Genomic DNA, 21,751 nt, shown 5'->3' with positions numbered 1-21,751 from the left:
ACCGCACATCTTCCTGCCAGCTCTTAGCTGAGTGTCACCCCACAGGCTGTTGGGGATCAGTCAGGCCCCACTGAGGCTTCGATGTCACCAAAGAGCATGTCCAGAGGGTGAAAATACCGTGACCTGATCATGTGTGGCCACCAAGACGGCACCATCCTAACCTCGTGAGGAGAAAAGCTCAGGATGAACTCGTGGTCCGCGTGGGGGGTGAGCGCGCTCCTCTCGGGTGTGATGAAGAAGGCCGTCTCGCTGTCGGGGTAGCACTTGAGGCTGTCCAGGCTGTAGGTATCTCCGGGCATCAGGGGCTGCAAGTTGGGCTTCACGATCTGCCAGTGGAAGGCCAGCTCCACATGCCTGTGAGGGTGACATTGACAGTAGATCCAAGCTCACGTCCCAGTTCCGTCAGAACAAGGTCGTCCCCCCCCCACCCCCCCCCCCCACCTGGCCTGGTGCTGTTCTGGGAGGGGCCAGGAAAGGACCTAAGAACAGGAAGAGGCCAGGTCAGCCTTCAGACCCTTCCCATGGAGGAGCCCGGGGAAGGGATATCACGTGCGTCCAAGTTGTAGACCCCCTAAGAGAGCCCCCTCTCCCCACCCACAGCAGCTGAAGGTTAGGGCCACAGTGACTCGGGAAATGGCTAACACACGGAGTCATGCTCCAACCATTAAAATGCAGGGCTCTGGATGCCTCCAGATCTCCGGGAAGTGTTCTGCAGTGTCTCCTACCACATGGGAGTCGCCACATCAGTCTCTGCCCTGCCCTCCACCTCTCCAGCTATGGCCTCCCAGGACCACTCAGGCCAGAAAGACAGGTGCCCCTAGCTGCCAACAGGAGGGGGGACAACTCCATGGTAGTGGAGGAGCAGGACATCACTTGCACTCTGACGGCAGCTGTCAGGGGAGGACGGCAGTTGGGTGACAGAAGCCCATGTAAGGCCTGGCTGGGGTCACCTGGGCAGCCTGGCTGGGAGGTTCCCTGAGGTCTGTCCTGGTGCAACGGCAGAGCACCCAGAATGGTCAGGAGGTAAATGGCAGTGAGAACTGAATCCACGGGCCAGTCTGTCTGACCTTGGGACGTGACGGCTTCCCCTCCTGGGCAGGGCAGAACTCTCCGGAGCACTGTTCCCGGCCAAGGATGGTCCAGGATGAGCAGTGCTGTCCAGCGTAACTTCCTGCGGCCGTGGGAATCTTCTAGATCTGCGCTGCCCGGTATGGTGGCCACTAGCTACATGTGTGGCTGTGAGCTCTTAAAATGTGGCTGGTGCCACTGAGGAAGTGAGTTTTGAATTTTATCTCATGTTAATTGATTTCCATTGAAACAGCCACATGTGTCTAGTGGCTACCATGATGGAAAGCAAATCCGGATGCTTCCATTCTGTGTCCCGACTACTCCCTGGCCCCCGGAAGGAACCTGCTGCCTCGCTGGGAACCCAGGGCCAGGTGAGGAAGGAGAAGGGGTGTGTGTTGGGGGCTATAGAGGGCTCACTCACGTAGCATTTCTAATAATCAGCTGTTTCCTAGCGGTGGACTGGAGGTTTTCAGGCTCAAAGCGTATGAAGTGCTGGGCTGTTAAGTCTGTGAGCTCTCCAGGCTCTGGCTGACTTTTCTCACCAGAAATATAGACCAGCTCCAAAGCAACCAGCTGTCCGATTCCTGACAAAATAGGGTAGAGAGGTTTCGCTAGAGCTGGAGTCAGGACTCTCTGGCCAACAGCTGTCACAAGACCCATGCTATCATCCACATGCAACCTGGTCAGGACCCCAGGAATCATACACAGGAGAAGAACTGGGGGCCATTAACACACAGATGCATGTCCCCACATCTTCACAGACCAAAAGGAGGTGATTCCGATAACCTGGCACACAGAGGGCACTCAATGCTTTCTGAGTGAAACTGGATGGATGGATGGATGGATGGATGGACGGAAGGATGGATAGAAAACAGATGATGGACGAACAGGTAATGGACAGACAGATGGAAGGAAAGAAGGAAGGAAAAGGAGGAAGGTTGGCTAGAAGGAAGGAAGGATAGATGATGGGAGGGAGGGAGGGAGGGAGGGAGGGAGGGAGGAAGGAAGGAAGGAAGGAAGGAAGGAAGGAAGGAAGGAAGGAAGGAAGGAAGGAAGGAAGGAAGGAAGACATCTGGAGGAAATTCAGCAGGATGCCCCTCTAACCCTACAGGAAACTAGAGGTGCACCTGGTTGTGCAAGAGTCACTGGCAATTCCCCAAAAGGAGATCAAGGTGAGTTTCAAAATGAACGATGGAAGATTTCACCCCAGGTTTCCATTTGTCTCTTGCTAGAAGGCTCTTTGGGACTGTCCTGAAGGCCTCACTGGCTTGGGTCTCCAAGGTCTGACCAGAGCAAGAGGCCCCAAACTAGACCCTGGTGCATAGAGGCTGTAGCATCCCCTCAAAGTGTCCCCTGATGCCAATGCCACTACAGCAGCTTCTGGAGCCCGGGACCCACACCGCCCCCTCCCCTGGATGCACACACAAGCCCACCTGAGATCACTAGTTCCTTTATCTGGCAGTTGTCACACATGATGATGAAGGTCTGCTGTACCTCTCCGAAGCTCTTTGGGAGAAACAAGACCTGGGGGAGGGAAGGTTGCCCCTGTTACCTCCCATTAAGGGGCTTCCACTGCCACCTTTCAGGCTCCTCTTCTAAGACACACCCCGTCTTCGCTCTCTACTTTTTGCTTCCCTCCCTGCCGGCTCCCCACCTTCTACCGAAGGCCAAGGAGTTCGGCTGCTGCTCCACCCCAGAATAATGTCGAAAGGATATGAAGAGAAAGTTCACAGAGACCAACACACAAATGACAACATGTTAAATCTCATTCATAATAAAGGAAATGTAAATGTAAATGAAAACCAGCCAGAAAAACAGGATTTCACTGTTTATAGTGGCAAAGAGCACAGAGTTAGCTATCATAAATGCAATGATATGATATCTTGGTTTTCTTCAAAATAATCTAGAGGGGTGTGGTGGGGATTGGCTGGAAGAGATGGAGGAATGTAGATGCAGTAAGTTTGGCCAAGAGCTCATAAACCCTGAAGCTGGGAGATGAATACATGGGAGATTACTACACTCTTCTATTTTTGTATATGTTTAAAAATGTCCAAGCCCACCGGTGTGGCTCAGTTGAGTGAGCGTCATCCATGCACCAGGATTCCATGGCAGAGAAGTGTAGGGCAGTGGTCCTCAAGCTTCACTGCACACCAGAATCACACGGAGAGTTTTAAAAATGTTGTGCCCAGCCCACACCCCAGACCAAAGAACTTAGGATTTCAGGGATGGGGCCCAGACATCAGTGTGTTGGCATGTTTCTCAGGGGATTGCAAAGTACAGCTGAGTTTGAGAACCCATGGCTCTTGGCTCTCACCACCCAATGACATGGTGCAGGCCAAGTCCCCTCCCCAGAAACCAGACACCTTTTACTCTTGAATATCAGTGTCTCCCTCAACAGGTTAGTGAGGAAAGCCCCACAGCCAGTCACATAAGAGCACAGAATCAGAATCCTAGGCCAGGGAGCCGGGGAGGGTGACAAGGACAGGAAAACATCACCATTTCTCAAAGGCTCTTCTGGGGACCAATGAGCAGGTGTGATGAGCTGAAGGGAGCACTTAAAGGGGCCAGTTTGGAAAGGAGAAGCCCACAGCCCAGAGGGGTGGGGGCAGACTCTGAGAGCTTCTGCAGAGGTTCAGAGTAAGGCCTAAGGAAGGCGAGTCTTGTTGACTGTATAACTGAAGATGAATCAGGAAAGAGAGAACTAAGCCACTGGCGTCACCCCAGGTACCAGACTGGGGAGAGGGGTGTCCAAGAGAGACTTAAGAACCAACCATGGGAAGATCCTGGAAGCAGCTCAGAGGCTGGTGAGAGTGACTCCCAGGCTAACAGTGTGGACAAGCAATGCTCAGGCACCGGGATGGAAATGCTAGGGCTTCCTGCACTTGCTTTATGAGAGAGGCCATAAGATAGCCAAGTGACACTACCCCACAGAATGCAAGAACACGCTCCTCCACAGAAACCATGAAGGCTGGGGCCTGGGATGGGAGTGGATATTTGGGTCATGAAAACACAGAGGCAATGAAATCATGCAAGAGGCTGAAGAAATAGCTATGCCCAGTCTTAAGGAGGAGGAAATATATGCCAACGCCTCATTACCTACCTCCACCAATATTTCCTGCCCCGGAGCCAACTCAAACACGGAAGGCGTGATCCCAAAGGGAGGCTGCTCAACGAAGCCAACGGTTGCAATATTCTTAAAGAAAAGCATAAGATTATACAACAGTGTGGGAGGAACTATAAAACCAGTGATCGAATTATAAACTTCTCTCTTCCAAACATCCGTTTTTCAATGTGAAGGATCTTAAGGATCATCCAGTCCCCTGTTAATGAAGAAATGGAAGCTCATTCATTCAGCAAGCATCTACTCAACCTTCACATTTCACATGGATATTTGTAAATGTTGGCTCAAAATATATTTTTCAGCACTGTGACAAATAAACATGCCCCCAGAATTCGGCCAAAGAGCTGCTAATTTGTGACCTCTGATGTATTCAAACATTTGCTACAGTTACTGACTGGGTGAGTAAAATGCAGTGACAAGGGAGGTGACACAACTCGCCCAGGGTCGTGCACATATGAGTGGCACAACCAGAGATACAGCGCTGGTCTCTGTACATACTGATTCTCATTTGGACAAAGGGATTGGATAGAGAGGTTCTAAAATTCCATTTTCTGTGTGTTTCCAATCACATGTGTGCTCTAGCGTGTCTCTAACAGGAGGTTATTTCCTTTGATGGGTTTGCTCTTTTCCCAGGTAGCAATCTGTGACCACTCACCCTGAAACTTGTGGGCGGCCAGCTCTTTTTAGGCATCACACAGAACTTGCCGACACTGAAGCCAACGTTTTTGCAGAGGAATCTGCTCATCTTCATTCCCCCAGCGAGGCAGTAACCACAGTCCAACACCGGCGACACTGCAGCCACAGGACAAGATGCACAAGAGACAGGACGTGTCGCTGTGAATGGCCCTACTGTCCTTGTTCCCCCGAGGTCCAACCAGAGCTCAGAGCACGGGCCCCTGCCCAACACCCCTGCCAGAGAGGATGAATGGGGACCTGCCCTGACCCCTGCTCCCAGCACCCAGATCAGAGGACAAATGGGGACATCCCTGGCCCCTGCTCCCACTCCTGGCTAGAGCAGCAGGAGTCAGCACACACTGTGAACTCAAGCCTCAGCCCACCGGGGATGGTCCTGGGGGTTGTGGTCACAATCCCAGCTTCCAGCCTGTGTCCAGCTAAAGAGGCTTGTGAGGGAGGGACCCCAGCCAAAGTCAGCTTTCCCAAAGAAGCCCACCCCCACGGCCACATGGCAACATCCCAGAAGGCTCCAGGCTCTCCTTCCCTGCCTCCATGTGGCACAGGCCTGCTCAGGGGTGTCCACGAGCCAGAGAAGCCCATGCAGGGGTTAACAGGGCTGCTGGCCTCCTCCCGGGCTGTGCTAATTCAGTCAGCCTGCGCTGGGAAGCGGGACAATCCGGACTGACACAGTGGAAGACTGCAGGACCCAGAAGCCCCTGCCAAGCTGTGTGCTGCCACAAAGGGCTCAGGAAGCCAGCAGTCCTTATAGGGACTCGCCAACCCTGATGAATTCCGGGGGGTGGAGGAAGCAGGGCACACACTCACGTGTCAGCACTGGGGGTGGCCTCCGTGCCTGCAGGGGGATCAGGAGCGGGTGGGCTGACTGGGTCTCGACCAAGATAAAATCATCAAAGTCCCCAAGACAGTCAGGAAAAAACTGGACAATGTACTGGCAGGTCATTCCAGGAGCCACCATTCCACCTTCTCCTGGGAACATTCCTGTGCAGGACAAAAGTGACAAATGAGGATCTGAGGACCCGCCAGCTGCCAGGGCTTGGGACTCAGTGCTACAGACCCCACCACAGCTGGGCTGGCTCTGTGAATAAATGCCTCTGGGCCAAGGCCATGCCAATGGCAGAGCCACCAGGGTGTGCTGGGGAGCAGGCTCCGAGGGCAGGGACTCCAGGTAAAAACACCAGGGTGGGGAGAGTGATGGGGTACATCCAGAATGGTTAGGCGACGCCACGCCTGACCCTGTGGCTTCAAATTTATTTTATGGGCAAAAGAGAGCCATTTAAGATTCCTGAGCTGGGATGGCATGGTAAGTTGTTCTTGAGAAAAATATTGTGACATTGGATGCCACTGTAATGGTTTAAGTGACAGCGTGAAGGGTGAGGAGATGGCAGAACAAGAGCCTGGAGGGAGGTGATCTGAGAGAGGAGCTGTCGGGACTCAGAGGCCTCACAGGGAGGAGGGGGCAGGCCTCCAGCAGCGCGTGAGGGGCCCCCAGGGACTGCTAATGGCCCAAGCTCAGGACACAGCCTAGGAGTCACCCGAGGGCCTGCTGGGCCAGGAACTGGGAGCAAGCCCAGCGCGTGATTTCGAGGCAGTCTGGACATCGGCTCGGCCAAGCTCACCCAATCCCAGAGAGAAGTACGGAGTGGAAGGCGGGAGCACCCGCAGGCAGCGGCTGGTCGAGGTGATGTTCTGCAGGGAGACGGCCATCTGTCCAAAGGTAAAGGGGGGCTCAGGAGGCAGCAACACGGATGGACGGACAGCATGAGGTCTGGGTTTACTAAGTAATATGGGAAGGGGGAGGGGGGTAAATGAAATAAGCTTGGCCAGGTGCTGGGAACTGTTGAGCTGAGGGATAGGCACATGGGGATTCATTATGCTAGTCTCTCTGCTTTTGTTTCTTTTTGGAAAAAAATAAAATACAAGGTGAGCATGAAGACAGGCACAGTCTGACCTAGTCTTCGTCCTGTTTAAAATAACAGCCACTGTTTATGAAGTCTCTGCCATGTGCCTGGGCAACCTCACGATAACCTCGCACGGTGGGAACTATCTAGAGATAGTTCTTGCCCGGTCGGAGGGCCCAGCTGGTGAGGGTTGTCCTGTGCACCAAAAGGTTGCCGGTTTGATTCCCGGTCAGGGCACATACCTGGGTTGCAGGTTCGATCCCCGGTCGGGGCATGGACGGAAGGCAACTGATCAATATTTCTCTCTCACATTGATGTCCCCTTCCTCTCTCCAAATATGTCCTCAGGTAAAGATTAAAAAATAATAATAATTTATAGAGATAGTTCTTTACACAAAAGAAACTGAAGTTCAAAGATACTCCTTAGCTGGTAAGTAACAGGGTTGAGATTTGAGCCCAGGACATCTGGCTCTAAAGTCCTGCCCGTCCCACCTCTTATTTACTGTCTTCTTCCCCACATATCCCTTTGGGCCACTTCTTGCCATGAGCCCAGTTGAGGGGTGTTATGGGCACCCATATGCCAGGGTTGAAATTGGGCCTCTCTCCTTCACTCAAGCCACCTGGTCCCATTAAGCCCTGCCGCTCAGATTGGGCAAGGCCTGGAACTCACACACGTTCACCCCACCAGCAACAGCACAGTGCCTCGCACAAAGGAGCCCAATCCACGTACACATCTTTGTTTCTATTTTGTGAGACATTACACTGGAAAAAATGTATAAATTACAATGTGACAAAAGTCATGTTTCCATCATCCAGCTTAAGAAATAAAACATTAAAAATATAGATGAAGCCTTGCCAGCGTGGCTCAGTGGTTGAGCACCGACCTATAATTCAGGAGATCGCGGTTCAATTCCTGGTCAGGGAACATGCCAGGGTTGTGGGCTCGATCCCCAGTGGGGGGCATGCAGGAGGCAGCCGATCAATGACTCTCTCATCAGTGATGTTTCTATCTCTTTCTCCCTCTCTCTGAAATCAATAAAGACATATTTAAAAAAAAAAAAATACAGATGAAGCCCTACCTTAGCCCCACCCCCCCCACCAGGTAACAGCAACATAAATTTGAAATATGTCTTCACAATTTTATTCACAGGTATGTACTCCTAAATCAACATTTTAGTCCATTTTGGGCAGCACAACATACTGCACTAATCTGCCAGTGACCCAGACCCAAGTGTGGGGAGACCTGAATTATGGTTTTAGTTTTCATTCTGCTACTAATGACCATGAGCGTCTTTTGATATGTTTACTTGCCATTTGGTCTGACTTGTGTGAGGTGTCGGTTCATATCCTTTTACCAGTTTGCCACTTGTGTACTTGACATGTTTCTTATTCATTTGTAGTAGTTCATAAATTCTGGGAACTGATTCTTTATAAGGTATGTATGTAGCATAAACATCTCCAAATTTATGACTTCTTTTGATGTCCAGACCTATCAGGGCCTCTTATCAATGTCACTCTTGTAAGTCAACCTGTCCTAGAGCCTTTGGGCCTCCTCTAGGCTGGGCTGGTTGCTATTAACTATCACCTGCACCAGTTTTAAAACGAGTCCACATATTCTTGGACACCCCTCCCACTGAGAGGTGAGTTCTATTTATCTTCCCCTGGAATCTGGGCCAACCTTAGTGACTCACTTGTAACCTATAACATGCAGGGGAAGTAGTGACTTTCTCTACTACGTAACCTCCAAGGTTAGGTCATAAAAAGTGATGCAACCTCCATCTCGCTTGCTAGGATACTTACTGAGAAGCTCTGAGCTGCCGTGTACAGTCTGATCACCCAGAGGTGGTCATTCTGTAAGGAAGCCGAGGCCACATGGAGAAGTCGTGTTGGCTCTCTGGCACATGGCTACAGCTGTATACTGACAACCAGCATACACACACACACACCTTTCATTGACTCTTGATTTACCTTACTCAGGGGGAGGCAAGACCGGGAGGTAGACCTATATTCAACTATTCATGAATTCAGCTGGCACTTATTTACGGAGGGCACCGGTAATGAAATAAATGACAACACAAACCTAGAAATAAGCCTTGCCCTTGTTGGGCTTACTTACACTCTAGTGGGGAAGATAAGTATAAAATTGTGCCACAAAAGAGCCAGTGGTACAAAAAGAGGCTGCAAGCAGGACATTTAATCCAGTCAAGAAAGGTCAGGGTGACCTTCCAGAGAAGTGACAATGAAACAAGCTGCAAGGGATGAGCAGCAGACAATGGGGCAACGACAGAGGGAGCATGTTCAGCAGACTGCATTCATCTCACCCACCAGCGCCCACAGCTGACGCCTTCCAGTCCCGCATACGACTGTCTTTCATGGGGCCCCAGGCAGCTCCCCCTTTGCCCTATCACTCCCCAACCGAAATTGTCTCCCTTTCTCTTGAGTTTTTGCCAGCTTCCCCAACTGTCTTTGAAATGTGATAACCAGACACAGAAGCCCAAAAGATAACATATAACTAGTAAGTTCAAGAGGTAAATAAAATGATTTAACGTTTAGCATTTAGAACTTACGTGTTGGAATTATGGATTTGCAAGGAGCACCCTTTAAACTGCCAAGTGCAGTCCACGTGTACGTGGAGGGGTTGTCGTGATTAGGCCAGCAGGTGTCTCTGCATGGGGTGAGCAGGGCTGGCGACCGCTACGCTTGCTCTTGACCTGATTGCCCAGGCTGGTGGGAGGCTAGCGTTAAATGAAGAAGGAAACTGGGAAAAAGGGATGAGGCGGGTCTCTACACGATGTTCTTGCAGGAACCCCTGGATATGCCGTTAAGTGAAAAGAGCAAGGCGCAGAGGACAGCGAGGAGGGGGGTTCAAAGAGATCTACCTATTTGCTCATGATTCCAAAAAGAAACAATGGAAGAACCCAAACTAATGAAATAGTTACCTATAGGGGTACCGAGAGTACAAGGAAGAGGGGACAGGAATAGAAGTTAGAGGAAAAGCTGTTTTTAAAACAGGAAATCACAGCTAATTAATAGAATTAGAAATCACCATTTGGTAACCCCTAATTTAAAAAAAAAAATGGATCTAGGCAACAATAATTTAAGGCTACTGAAGCCATTAAGTGAAAGGTTGATAAGGACCTGATAAAGGATGGACTGGGCTCACAACCCCTGCAGCCCTGCATCACTGATAATGGGAGAGGCAGCTGGCATGCGCCTCCCAATGTCTACAATGAGATGCACAGCCCCACCAAAGAGGATTCTTGCCAAAAAGAGAAATTAAAAAAATTTTTCTATTACAATCGATTTTCAATATTATGTTCTATTAGTTCAGGTGTACAGCATAGTGGTTAGACAGTTACATAATTTACAAAGTGGTCCCCCCAATATTTCCAGTACCCACCTGGCACCATACATAGTTCTTACAGTATTGACTGTATATATTCCCTATGCTGTACTTTACATCCCCATGATTATTTTGTAACTACATTTGTAATTCTTTTTTAAAAAATACGTTAAAAATTGATTTTAGAGAAAGAGGAAGGGAGATAGAAACACTGACGTGAGAGAGAAACACTGACTGGTTACCTCCCACACATGCCCTGACCGGGGATCGAGCCTGCAACTGAGCTACGTGCCCTTGGTGGGAATTGAACCCAGGACCCTTCAGTCCACAGGCCGATGCTCTAACCACTGAGAAAACTGGCCAGGGCCAGATGCAATATTTGAATTCTGATTCAAAGAAACAAACTGTAAATTGACTTAAAAAAAACCAAATGGAGGAAAATCAGATATGGATGGTTTTTAACTGATATTAAAGAATCATCATTAATATCACTGGGTGTGATAATGGTTATTTTTTTAAAAGTTCTTAGCTGTTAGAGATACTGAAGTATTACCTGAACAATGACATGATGTCTCGGCTTTTCTTTAAAATATTCCAATGTACACATGTGCACATAGACAGACACACATACACACACACACACATACAAAGAAATTGTGTGGTGAGAGATGAAATCCCATTTGCAGACTGGAGTTAACTGTTGAAGCTGGGTGGTGGGCACACAGGGTTCATTGTAGTCTTTTCCTCCCCTTGTGAATGGTTTTAGAATTCCATATCAAAGACTTTTTAAAAAATAAGGAAGCAGATGGAGTAGGATATGTAAAGAAATAAGATTTCTACCTCATAAACTGATCCAATTTCGTAATCTGTGAAAAATGCGACTGGTGGCTCAGAGACGAACACCGGGGTGTCAGTGCAGCTGCGGGGGCAGAGCGGGAGAAAGGCCGTCAGTTCCACCCACGCGGGGAAATGCCACAGTGGCTGACGCCTGCGAGACCAACACACCGCGCCGTCACGGGACTTTGCAGTATGTCACTGGCTGGCTTTTGTCGACAGGTTGCAGAATAATTTTACTGCGGACTGCATGTTTTAAACATCTTCCCGTTAGGTTTTCTGAGCACGAGTCAGGGAAAGACACACCTCTGGTCCGGCTCTCGGCTCCGGGGCGCCCCCGGCAGCGCCGGCCTCCTGGGGGGGAAGACGAGGGACCTGCCGCCGTGGGCAGTGTTGGGAGGGAAAAACCGCGGGTTTCTCAGGAAGCAGTTCCGGCGCTGCATCCTCGCAAGGAGGAGCCGCTCCAGTTTCCTCTGTGACATGCTTAAGTGGTTCATCCAGCTTCTATTCCTTGGTGGGCTTGCTGTCTGTGAAACACAGAAAAAGCATAGAGTCACTGCCAGGCAGAGGGGCTGTGTGTGTTGACACCTTGGCCAATGGCATGACCCACAGGTGGCCACTGCCAACTCTCCTCGACTTTGCTGTGGATTTAGCACAGCTTCTTGTGTCCCCTGGAACTCCTTCCCCTCGTCATCTCCCGTCCCCCCTGCCCACCCCCCCACACACACACCACTGTGCACAGGCCTGCACTAACCTTGGCAGTTTCTTTGCTCCTGCGTTTGGCCTTTAAAGAGGAGTCCCATGTCAGGCTGTCCACAGTGCAGTCCGCCTCATCTTCAGGCTCAGTGAGAGCCTTCCTGCATGAAGCCTCAAGCTTCTTGGTCACTTCTTTCTTTTGGATGGAACGCCTCTCACAACTGAACGTCAGTTTTAAATACCCAGGGTCTAAGTTGCCTATGGCACCAAGGAAACAAACCAAGTTCCCCACCAAGGTGTGAAGGTGGGCGTATCTCAGATGACTAAATAAACCACTTGATATTTTGTCCCAAACTTTCACATTTACTACCAGATGTACGTGCCCTTCAGCATAAATGACTACTGGACCTTATTTTATGTACTTGAGACTTGGGACTTGAGTGTTAAAATGTCTGTTGTTGCCCTGGCCGGTGTGGCTCAGCGGTTAGAGCATTGGCCTCGAACCAAAGGGGTTGTGGGTTCGATTCCCAGCGAAGGGCACGTACCTGGGTTGCAGGTTCGATCCCCAGCCCCTACTGGGGTGCATGCGGGAGGCAACCAATCAATGTGTCTCTCTCACATCGATGCTCCTTTCTCTGCCCCCCTTCCTCCCACTCTCTCTAAAAAAAAAAAAAAAAATCAATGGAAAAAATATCTTCAGGTGCAGATTAACAACAACAACAAAATGTCTGTTGATAAACACGGTCAAAGAACATGAGTAGACCACTGTCATCCACACACGCATTTTCACATACCCCGTAGGTGAACATGCTTCTTAAAAGCTCACACAGGAACCAAAGTTTATATTGGCTTTTTATACCTTTAAGATCATGCCAGAAAAGTTAAATGAGAACATTCATTGCTAGCAAGAACACAATGAAACTGGCTCCAACGCACATTTCTTAGCACAACGCCTGATAAATCCTCAATACTGGTTAACTCCATCCTTCTATACCTGCATAAGATAGTGGGTTTGCACCTCACTTTAAACTACTGAGAGGCTAGGTGTCCCACGACACTTGATGGTGCTACCTCTTGCTGGCCTCCTTTCTCTACGATTCTCCCTGCCTCAGCGTGCTCAGCTCTCTGGATCCCAATCCTCCCACCCCAAGCGCCTTCTCAGCTCCAAAGCCCCAGAGATCAGCAGAGGCTCAGAGACCAGAGCTGCTGGAGAGCTCTTCTTCCGAGCCTGGCACCAGTAGGCCATCGTGATGTTTGGCCACAAAATCCGCACAATGACTCCTCCAAATACCTCCCTGCTTAAGGCCCCACAATCTAGCTTCCCACCCCACTCATTCTCGGAAGATTATAGCTCCCATATAACAGGAAACTAGCCCAATCGTTCTCTCTCTCTCTCACACACACACACACCCTTCTCTGCCTTCCTACCCAACCTTCCCTCCATACTCAGAGGGCAAAAAGTTGTCCTGGTCCTCCTGTATGGGGTAGGGGAAAACCCCCAGGGCCATGCTGACTCCATCAGGAACTTGCTCCCTTGCTTATCTAGGTCTTCACTGAAATACATATGGTTTTCGTATTTGATTTTGTACTATGGTTCATTCAAATACATTTCTAAATGTTTTCCTCTCTTGGCGTTGAGCAGCTGACATAAGCATCATGTTCCACATTGAGGAGTTGAGACTTTTTTCTTGCAGGTGTCAGGGAGCTAGTGAGGACGTGGCATGCTCCCAATAGTCACTATCAAAATTAAAGAAAAGGGCGAGGGGACCCTATGAACAAGGACATGGCAGCAAAGGTGGTCCTGCTGCTAACGAGCGTCCCTGGGACGGTATCGCAGGCTCTGAGAGAATACAGAAGCATTACCTTTAGGTGCGGAGCAAAATGGCACTGGGTCGTTGTAGTAATCGTTGGGGCAGATCAAATGATGTCTCTGGAGCAACTCGTTGTCCACACACCATCTGAAGACTGTCTTCACTACGTGGAAGGAAGGAGGACAGGTGTTTCAAGTCAGGCGGACGTTGAAGAAGCCACACCCAAACTTCCTTCACCCTCTGAGCCTAAACCATCTAAGAAAATTCTTTCTCAGAGCCCTGTGGTAATTCTGAGATTTGAGAAACGAATCAGCAAGTTTACGAGGCACTTACAAAGGACAGCCATTGGGCAAGGCTGTGTTGTGTACTATTTGAGCTAAAATATTGTTACAGAGAGGCCTGTAACAAAACAGCATCAAGAGAAGTATGGTAGATTAAATAAACGGCCACAATTCTTCAGTCGTCTCATATTCAGAGGTCCTTTGCCATGTGGCTTCTGCTACTATAGGCAGAGCACACTTCACCCTTGACTTTAGCCATGTGACCGATACGACTTGGGTAATGAGATGTTGGCAGGGGTTTGAAATGTGCTTGTACAGCTGAGCTTTTTCCCTCTTGAGCCTTTGCCATCATGATGAGAAGAGCTTCCCTGCTCCTGAGAAAAGCTCCTGCCCCTTCATCTTGGACCCCAGCATGAATCTACGTGGAGCAGACCTGAGGCCAACCTGCAGCAAGGAGCCAAGTTCTGCCAGACCCACAGCTTGAAGCTGGTCCAGCTGTCCAAGCCCAACCTAGATCATCCAACCCCCAAATGACCCATAGACACATGAGAGAGAAAATCTTATTTAATAGAGTGGGAAGTCAATGATTACTATTTATGGCTGATGAGCCAAGTAGTAGTAGTTAAGAGTAGTTAATATTTAGAAATGTCCAGAAGCTAGAAATGGCCATGTTAGCAAATGGACTGAGGTTGGGAGAGGTGAGGTGGAACATTTTTTTTCAATGGACTTTATGTTTAGAGAAGTTTTAGGTTCTCAGAAAACTGAGGAGAAGGTAGAGATTTCCCATGTACTCTTTACCCCCCTCCCCACATACATAACCTCCACATTATCAAAGTCCCCCGCTGAAGTGGTGCATACGTTATAACTGACACAATATTATCACCCAAAGTCCACAGCTCATATATGGTTCACTCTTGGTGCTGTACATGCTAAGGGTTTGGACAAATTTATAATGACATTCATGGGTGGAGGCTTTTTATATTTCACTAAAGCTTTCCTATTCGACTTTCTCAAACCATGTATATTAATACATTGATAAAAATTAAGGAATAAACAGGATGAATGGAAGATTTGGAAGTTTTCAAACTTTGTTGCTTGCTCTACTAACAAACATGGTGATTTAAAAAAAAAAAATCTTTATTGACTTCAGAGAGAGCAAGGGAGAGGGAGAGAGAGAGAGAAACATCAATGATGAGAGTCATTGATCGGCTGCCTCCTGCACACCCCCTACTGGGGATGGAGCCCACAACCCGGGCATGTGCCCTGACAGGGGATCGAACCTCGATCTCCTGGATCCTAGGTCGATGCTCAACTGCTGAGCCACGCCCAGCTGGGCCAACATGGTGATTTTAAATGGCCTCTCCTTTTGGAGGTTCCTATAACCAAGGGTATAGGAGAGACAAGTGAAGAAGACATGTTTTTCCTATCATATGTTAATTTGGGGATTTTGAGATTTGGCCTAGTTACTGTAATAGTCAGGGCTTGATGAGGAAAGCAGAAATTACTCTACATATGTCATATATAAAGGGTTGGTTTGAATGCAGGGGGTTATGGAGTGGGAGAGAGAAAGCCAGGGAACTGTCATTAACAGATTCAGCCAGCAGCCCTGAGGCTGGGTTCTTGAGAAGTTATCTGGAAGCTGCTGTGAAATTCACAGCTGCCCAGTCATCGGTCTGCTACTGCTTCTTGAGAATAGTGGCTTCCCTTCCAAAACGCACCAAGGGCCTCTCATCAGTGGCCTATCCTGGAACCACCGGGGAAAGGTACATTCTAGAAGATGCACTCCCTAGGCTCTCCTTTGCAACACAGAACTCAGCAGGGAGCGGCAGCAATGCCAAGTTGACACAGCCTAGTCCAGCTCTCAAAGACTTTGGTGATGGCCTATTTGAAACATCACAAGATCAAACTTTCATACAAAGAGCAAAGGCCATGTGGGAAGGAAATGTACCCTCTTATCTGATACCATTCTCTCCGCAGTCATCCCCCGGGGTGTGGGTGGATAGATGTTATGTCTGCAGATGCAGGGAGCAGTTTGCTTATCTGGTGTTTGGAAAGTCTCTCTCCATGTCAGGCCTGGACTATGTACCACGTGAGCCTTGGAAAACCCTGCACTTGCCTTGTGACCATCCTTGCCCACCTGGGAAGGGTGGGCTTCCTGCATTGACTCTATGCTCCTGAGCATGGCTCCCTCTGCAGGGGGTTGGCTCACCCAGTCCACCAGAGATGATTTGGACAGTTTACCAGGAAGGGAAGGGAATGAAAGCACAAGATGTTCTGCAGAAATCTGATCTTTCTCCCTCTGTCTGGGAGACATTTATGTATGCTTTACACCCTGTGACGTCTGTATTAGCAAACAGAGGAAGGCTGCCTCTGTGCCTCAAGAAAAGTTTCAGGGAAATGTCCTCTCCATCAGTCATCTACATTAAAAGAGGTTCTTGGTTGCCCTGGCCAGTGTGACTCAGTGGTTAGAGTGTCATCCTGTACACCAAAAGGTTGTGGGTTTGATTCCCGGTCAGGGCACATACCTAGGTTGTGGGTTCAATCCCTGGTTGGGGTGTGTTCAGGGAGTGGGGGTTGAGGGTAGGGGAAACTGAGCAATGTTTCTCTCTCACATCGATGCTCCCTTTCTCTGCCCCCTCTCTCCCCCTTTCTCTCTCTCTAAAGTGAATGAAAATACATCCTTAGGTCAAGATTAAAAAAAGATTCTTACATCACCTTGCCCCTGAGAAGGGACCAGAGGTGTGTCCAGGGAACTGGATTAAGGGCTCTACTTCTGCTACTTTTGAAATAAAAGAGAGAAGCATTACCAGCAGAAGGCTGAGAAACCAGAGCCGGAAATGTCTGATTATCACTTAATATTATCTTGAGCAAAAAGAAAAAAATTAAGGTCATTGAAAAATTCTTATGACTGATGTTCGTTTCCTGGTTCTCAATATTTTATTACACTTTCATTAAAAACCCCCCACAACAACCAATTATTTAATCTCCCCTGATCTCTAGCCAAAAGAATCCCACCAAAGACAGGGACACAGGGACAGTGTCTGACTCCCAAGGCTCAGGGATATCAGGCAACTAATAAAACCTCCTGAGAATCTGCTACCAAAAATCTCTGCCTAAATCCATGGTTGTGCCTGGTGGGTGTGGCCCAGTTGGCTGAGGCCCGGTAGTCCCGTGCACCAGGACGTCACTGGAGCCATTCCCTGTCAGGGCACTTGCCTGAGCTGCAGCCTCAATCCCCAGTAGGGGGCCTGCAGGAGGCAGCGGATGGATGCTTCTCTCTCATTGATATTTCTATCTCTCTCTCCCTCTCCCCCTCTCTCTCTCTCTAAAATCAAGAAAACATATTTAAGTAAATAAATAATTGCATGGCTGAGGGAAATATTCTGGCAGCTCCATGGCTCTGCTGTGTGTGGGGGGAGCAGGAGGAGATATGGAACCTGTGCTGAGTATCTACTATCTCATGGGACCTGAGCCTCAGAGGTGGCAGGCCTGGCAAAGGACAGGTCCTCATGCTCAGAGCCACACCCTAAGGGAAGTTCTCTAGCCTAGTGTGACACTGCGCCTGGTCAACGATCCCTCCTCCTCCTCCTGATAGAAGAAAGAGATGGGCTCTGGCAGCAGACACACTCAAGTTCAACTCTGGGTCCCAGCCCTTCTGAGCTGCGGGGATTTAGGGAAGTTACTTGATTCTCTCTGAGTTTAGTTCCTACACCTATAAAATGGAGAGAAACCTACCTCACAGAATCACTGGACGGATTCATCTTAGGCAGCATCTGGTCCCTAAGAGCAGCCCGTAAGTGTAGTGCCTTTCTAAACCACTATATCTTTCACTTCTTCCTGCCTCTAGGCCACAGATATGTCAGCTCTCCCAACCCTAAGAGCACTGTCCCTTCTGCCTACTGCACGGGAAAATAATGATTTTCAGGGACACAGGAAGATAGATCAAAGTTTTGGGGGAAAATACAAGGAACCAGGGCTTCTTAGAGAAATGGCTGATTCCAGGTCTGGGGCAATAAACACACAAGATGAGCCTTCTGACCATTCCAGAAGGCAAGGAAGTCATCAAAGACGTGTTGTGTTCAAGAGTTAGGAGTCAACTCGAAAAGGCTCCAAGTGGTCAAAGATGGGACAGCTGGGGAGCATCAATAGGATAATAAATATAATTGTAGTTATGAAATCCATGAGTTCATAATGGTACTGAAAACAAACTAAATAAACCTCATTAGTCGTGTTTGAAAGATGCCAGGGGACTGACTCATTATTTTAAAAGCTGGCAAATAAGGGGAAAGAATTAATCCTGCTCATACCCTGGGGTAATCACAGTAGTTGCTGAAAAGTTTCTCTTTATGGAAGTATTCCAGTACCATTAGCATTTCATTATAATCTACAACCCCCAATGAAATAACAGATCCAGGCGAAGGCTGCCAGCATCATGAAAAGAGAGACATCAGACACCATGTACCTCCTACAGGAAGCACACAGCACCACCTATGAAGCAGTCTTGCCTGATACCCTCCAAAATGGAACCTAAACCTCATTAAGGCCCTAGAACGAATTACTGAGTTGCAGGAAATATGAAATCATAAGAACACGGTAAACATGTTGAAATCAGCCAAAGCAGACTGTGGACATGTCTATAGGAAAGATAGCACAATTCCTTTAACGAATACATTGATTAAAGGAAGTGTCACCATAGAGGTGGCCGACAGAGAAAGAGTTCTCAGTGAGTGCTGGGGGAGTGGTGATGGAGCTTTGATGAGGAACAGGATATTGGTAAAATCTGAGAATGCCTCTCTGCAAAATACTAATAAATTACAATTTAACTTGGAGAGTTTAACGTGGAGAACTCCCAGCAGACACCAACCTGACCAGGTGATCAAGATTAACATCACTTATGCCTCCTGATGTGCCCCGGTGGGAAGAGCACAGCATAATTTACGTGGTGGTGCTGCCAAAAAGGAGTCTGGGTCTGGTCATGACAAACATTAGAACCACTGTGCAGAATGAGAGGCCTGCCAAGAACTGTCAAGAGAGGGGGCTCTGGGACAACATGGAGTAGGGAGCACCAAAAATCTGTCTCTCTGCCTGGACTGGCAGAGCCTGTCTAATGTTAACTAACTTGGGACTCTGGAGTCTAAGGCTTATAACTTCAGGGAAAAACTTGGAACAGTAAATTGTGGTTAACTTCAGCTCCTAGCACCGTAGTACTTACCCAGCCCTGATCTCCAGTCCCAGAGCAGGCATCTGTGCTCATGTTTCTGGGGCAACCTGCATACAGTTTGTGGGAACCTGGGTGAACTAAAAGGACCCTGGTTCTCCAAAAATCCAGGATCTGTGCTCTGATTGCTGATTACTGCTTCTTATCACAGAGGTGCAGTCAACATCCCAGCAGAGAATAGAATGCTGGTTGCTAGGGGCTGTGGTAGGGGGATATAGGGAGTTATTGTTTAATAGGTATACAGTTTCAGTTTTACTAGATGAAAAGAGTTATGGAGATGCATGACAGTGGTGGTTATACATTAGAATGTATTTACCCCAACCACTGAACTGTACACTTAAAAATGGTAAGAAGGTAAATTTTACATTATGTGCATTTTACCACAATAAAAAAAAAATTGGAAAAAATAAGCTGTCAAGAACATGAAAGGCAGGAAAAGATCAGAGAACTGTTCCAAAGGAAAAGTCTAATAAAAGAGACGTGACAATTATATCCACCATGACTTCCTAGACAGGATCCTGGACCAGAGAGCAGAGAGAGCCAGTGTGGGCCAGCTGGTGAGATGTGAATGGGATCTGTGAACTGGAGGTTAATATTGCACCAATGCTGATTTCTTGGCTTGGAGGGTTGTGCGAGGGTTATGTAGGAGAGTGTCCCTGGTTTGGAGACACACACACTAGAGTGTTTTGTGGTAATGAAACATTACATCTGTAACTTGCTGTCCAAATGTTCAGATAAAGACCAGAAAGTGAGCAGTGGAGCAAATACAGTAATATACTCACAGCTGGGGAGTCAGAATGAAAGGCACACGGGAGTCCTTTGTACACACCTGGGGGCATCTTGATGAAGGGTTCGAGGACATTGACTCTGGCCTGGTGCATGGCCCGCTCTTTCTCCGCAAGGGCCCGTGCATTGGCCTGAATGATGTGTCTCTCCAACATTTCAAACTCATCCAACCGCTGCTTATACAGCTTCCGAATCTGGCAGGTGGATGACCAAATGCACAGACGTATGAGATCACATAGCTTTACTCAACCTCACCCCAGCATCAGGGCTTCCCGCAAAGCATAGAACAGTCACAGAACTATGGAGACCATCAGGTCCAACCTGACATGTGTGAAAACTGAGGCCCGTGGAGGAAAATGACTTAAAGATTTCATAGGAGAGTCAGTAACAGAGGCAAGTTGGAAAATCCGTCTCCTGACTTCACAGTAAAGAGAGCCGCCATCAAAACTCTGAAGTACCAAATACAAGTTGGCACACCACCGTGGTGGACAAAGGGCTGTGCCACCCAGATCGCCCTTCAAAGGACTTGCTACTGAGCTGCAGGGAGCTTAGTGAGCACACAGCCTCCAGCTGCCAGCCCGGTGGAGTTGACCTCAGCTGCTTGAAAGCGCTCAGCTGAGCCCCCGTTACGAGCAGTGTGGTCAGCAGTCAGGCCCAGCAGAGAGGACTCAGGTTGGCTGCTTTTGGCCTTGCACAGATGAAGAAGTAGAGCTGCTGTTCCAGAGGCTGGGAATGCCTCCTAAAATCTGGGCATGAATACCCCGGTTAAGATTGTAGTTTGAGACACAAAGGCAGCACCCCGAGGGGGGGTGACTTTTAGTTTTATCTCCTGGGAACAATTATTCTATCTATCCCAGTCATTTTATTTATATATACAATACAGGCATACCTCACTTTATTGCAATTCGCCTTATTGCCCTTCACAGGTGTGTTTTTCACAAACTGAAGGCAAGGCCTTCGGCCAGCAAAAAGATTAGCTCTCGCTTTGTTGCATACTCGCTTTATTATGGTGACCTGGAGCCAAACCGCAATACCTCCGAGGTATGTCTGTATGTAATGTGTACACGTGTGCAGAGAAATAAAGATGGGTGTTACAGATATAGGCCTTCTGTGGGTAGTATACGTGTATTTGTGTAAGTGTGTGTTTAGAGTGTCCTTCCACTAGAATGTGGGGAACACTGCGCCAGGGAATTAGCTCTTTCCAGCTGAGTCTCCGGTGCCTGGAACAGCGCCTGGAACAGCGCGGGCACCCGACGGGTGCTCACACGGGTGGAGCAGCGGAGTACTGCGGGAGCCCAGCTTTCTGGGGCGCGCCCTGGGTCCCCAGCGCTGTCCTCAGGCGCCCGGGGGAGCACCGCGAGGAACGGCGAGGGGGCCGCGGGGCCGCCTTACCTGCTGCAGCTCGTCCACGAACTCCTCGTGCAGCGCATCCTCGCTGCCGCGGGCCTTGATCAAGCTTGTGCTCACTTCGTCGCCGAACACCTCGGCCGTGTACAAATTGCGGAAGACCGCGGTGAGCAGGTGCGAGATCTCTTGGGTGCGCAGGGAGGTGGGGCGCGGGCGCAGCAGGTGCGGCTCGGGCAGCGGCGGGAGCGCGGGCGGCGAGAGGCGGCGCGGCCGGCTCCCGCAGCCGTAGTGGAAGGCCTCGGGGTAGACGAGCGAGGGCAGCAAGGCGGGCTGGCTGGAGGTGCGCGCCCCGGACGGGCGCTGCGCTGGGGTCCACGCTGCGCCCGCAAACCCGCAGGAGCCAGACTTGGCGGAACAGCTGTCCCGGGCTCGTCCGGTCTCCATGGCAACTGAGACGCGGCTCACTCCGGCCGCACTTCCGCTCCTGGCCCCGCCTTTTCCGCTGTGCCTCGGTCTTCCACGGCGTCACCGGTGTCGTCACCGTCATAAATAGTGCGTCATCAGCGTCGCCTGTGTTCAGGTGCGCTCCGTGGAGAAAGGGCCCCCTGACGCAGCCAGGAGGGCCTGATTGCAAAGCCCGGCGCCCAGCCACC

At 49.4% G+C, this 21,751-nt stretch overlaps 1 protein-coding gene across 1 annotated transcript in view; it reads right to left on the bottom strand.

The window, feature by feature from the left end:
• Window positions 1-21,542, bottom strand: part of DLEC1 (DLEC1 cilia and flagella associated protein) — a gene marked incomplete at its 5' end in the record, with an annotated part of 41,875 nt that extends 20,333 nt beyond the window's left edge. The window contains 13 exons of the mRNA XM_081160787.1: window positions 162-354; window positions 1,490-1,652; window positions 2,502-2,592; window positions 4,169-4,261; window positions 4,845-4,981; window positions 5,690-5,863; window positions 6,502-6,589; window positions 10,966-11,044; window positions 11,266-11,486; window positions 11,714-11,913; window positions 13,519-13,629; window positions 19,795-19,945; window positions 21,144-21,542. Coding sequence (XP_081016913.1) covers window positions 162-354; window positions 1,490-1,652; window positions 2,502-2,592; window positions 4,169-4,261; window positions 4,845-4,981; window positions 5,690-5,863; window positions 6,502-6,589; window positions 10,966-11,044; window positions 11,266-11,486; window positions 11,714-11,913; window positions 13,519-13,629; window positions 19,795-19,945; window positions 21,144-21,542 — 2,100 coding nt within the window. The remainder of the gene's footprint in view (window positions 1-161; window positions 355-1,489; window positions 1,653-2,501; window positions 2,593-4,168; window positions 4,262-4,844; window positions 4,982-5,689; window positions 5,864-6,501; window positions 6,590-10,965; window positions 11,045-11,265; window positions 11,487-11,713; window positions 11,914-13,518; window positions 13,630-19,794; window positions 19,946-21,143) is intronic.
• Window positions 21,543-21,751: the final 209 nt, after the last annotated feature.

This window comes from Miniopterus schreibersii (genome assembly GCF_964146895.1).
Source record: "Miniopterus schreibersii genome assembly, chromosome: 15".
Lineage (NCBI taxonomy): Eukaryota > Metazoa > Chordata > Mammalia > Chiroptera > Miniopteridae > Miniopterus > Miniopterus schreibersii.
The sequence above is the reverse complement of the archived record's forward strand: the minus strand, read 5'-3'. Positions and strand labels throughout refer to the sequence as shown.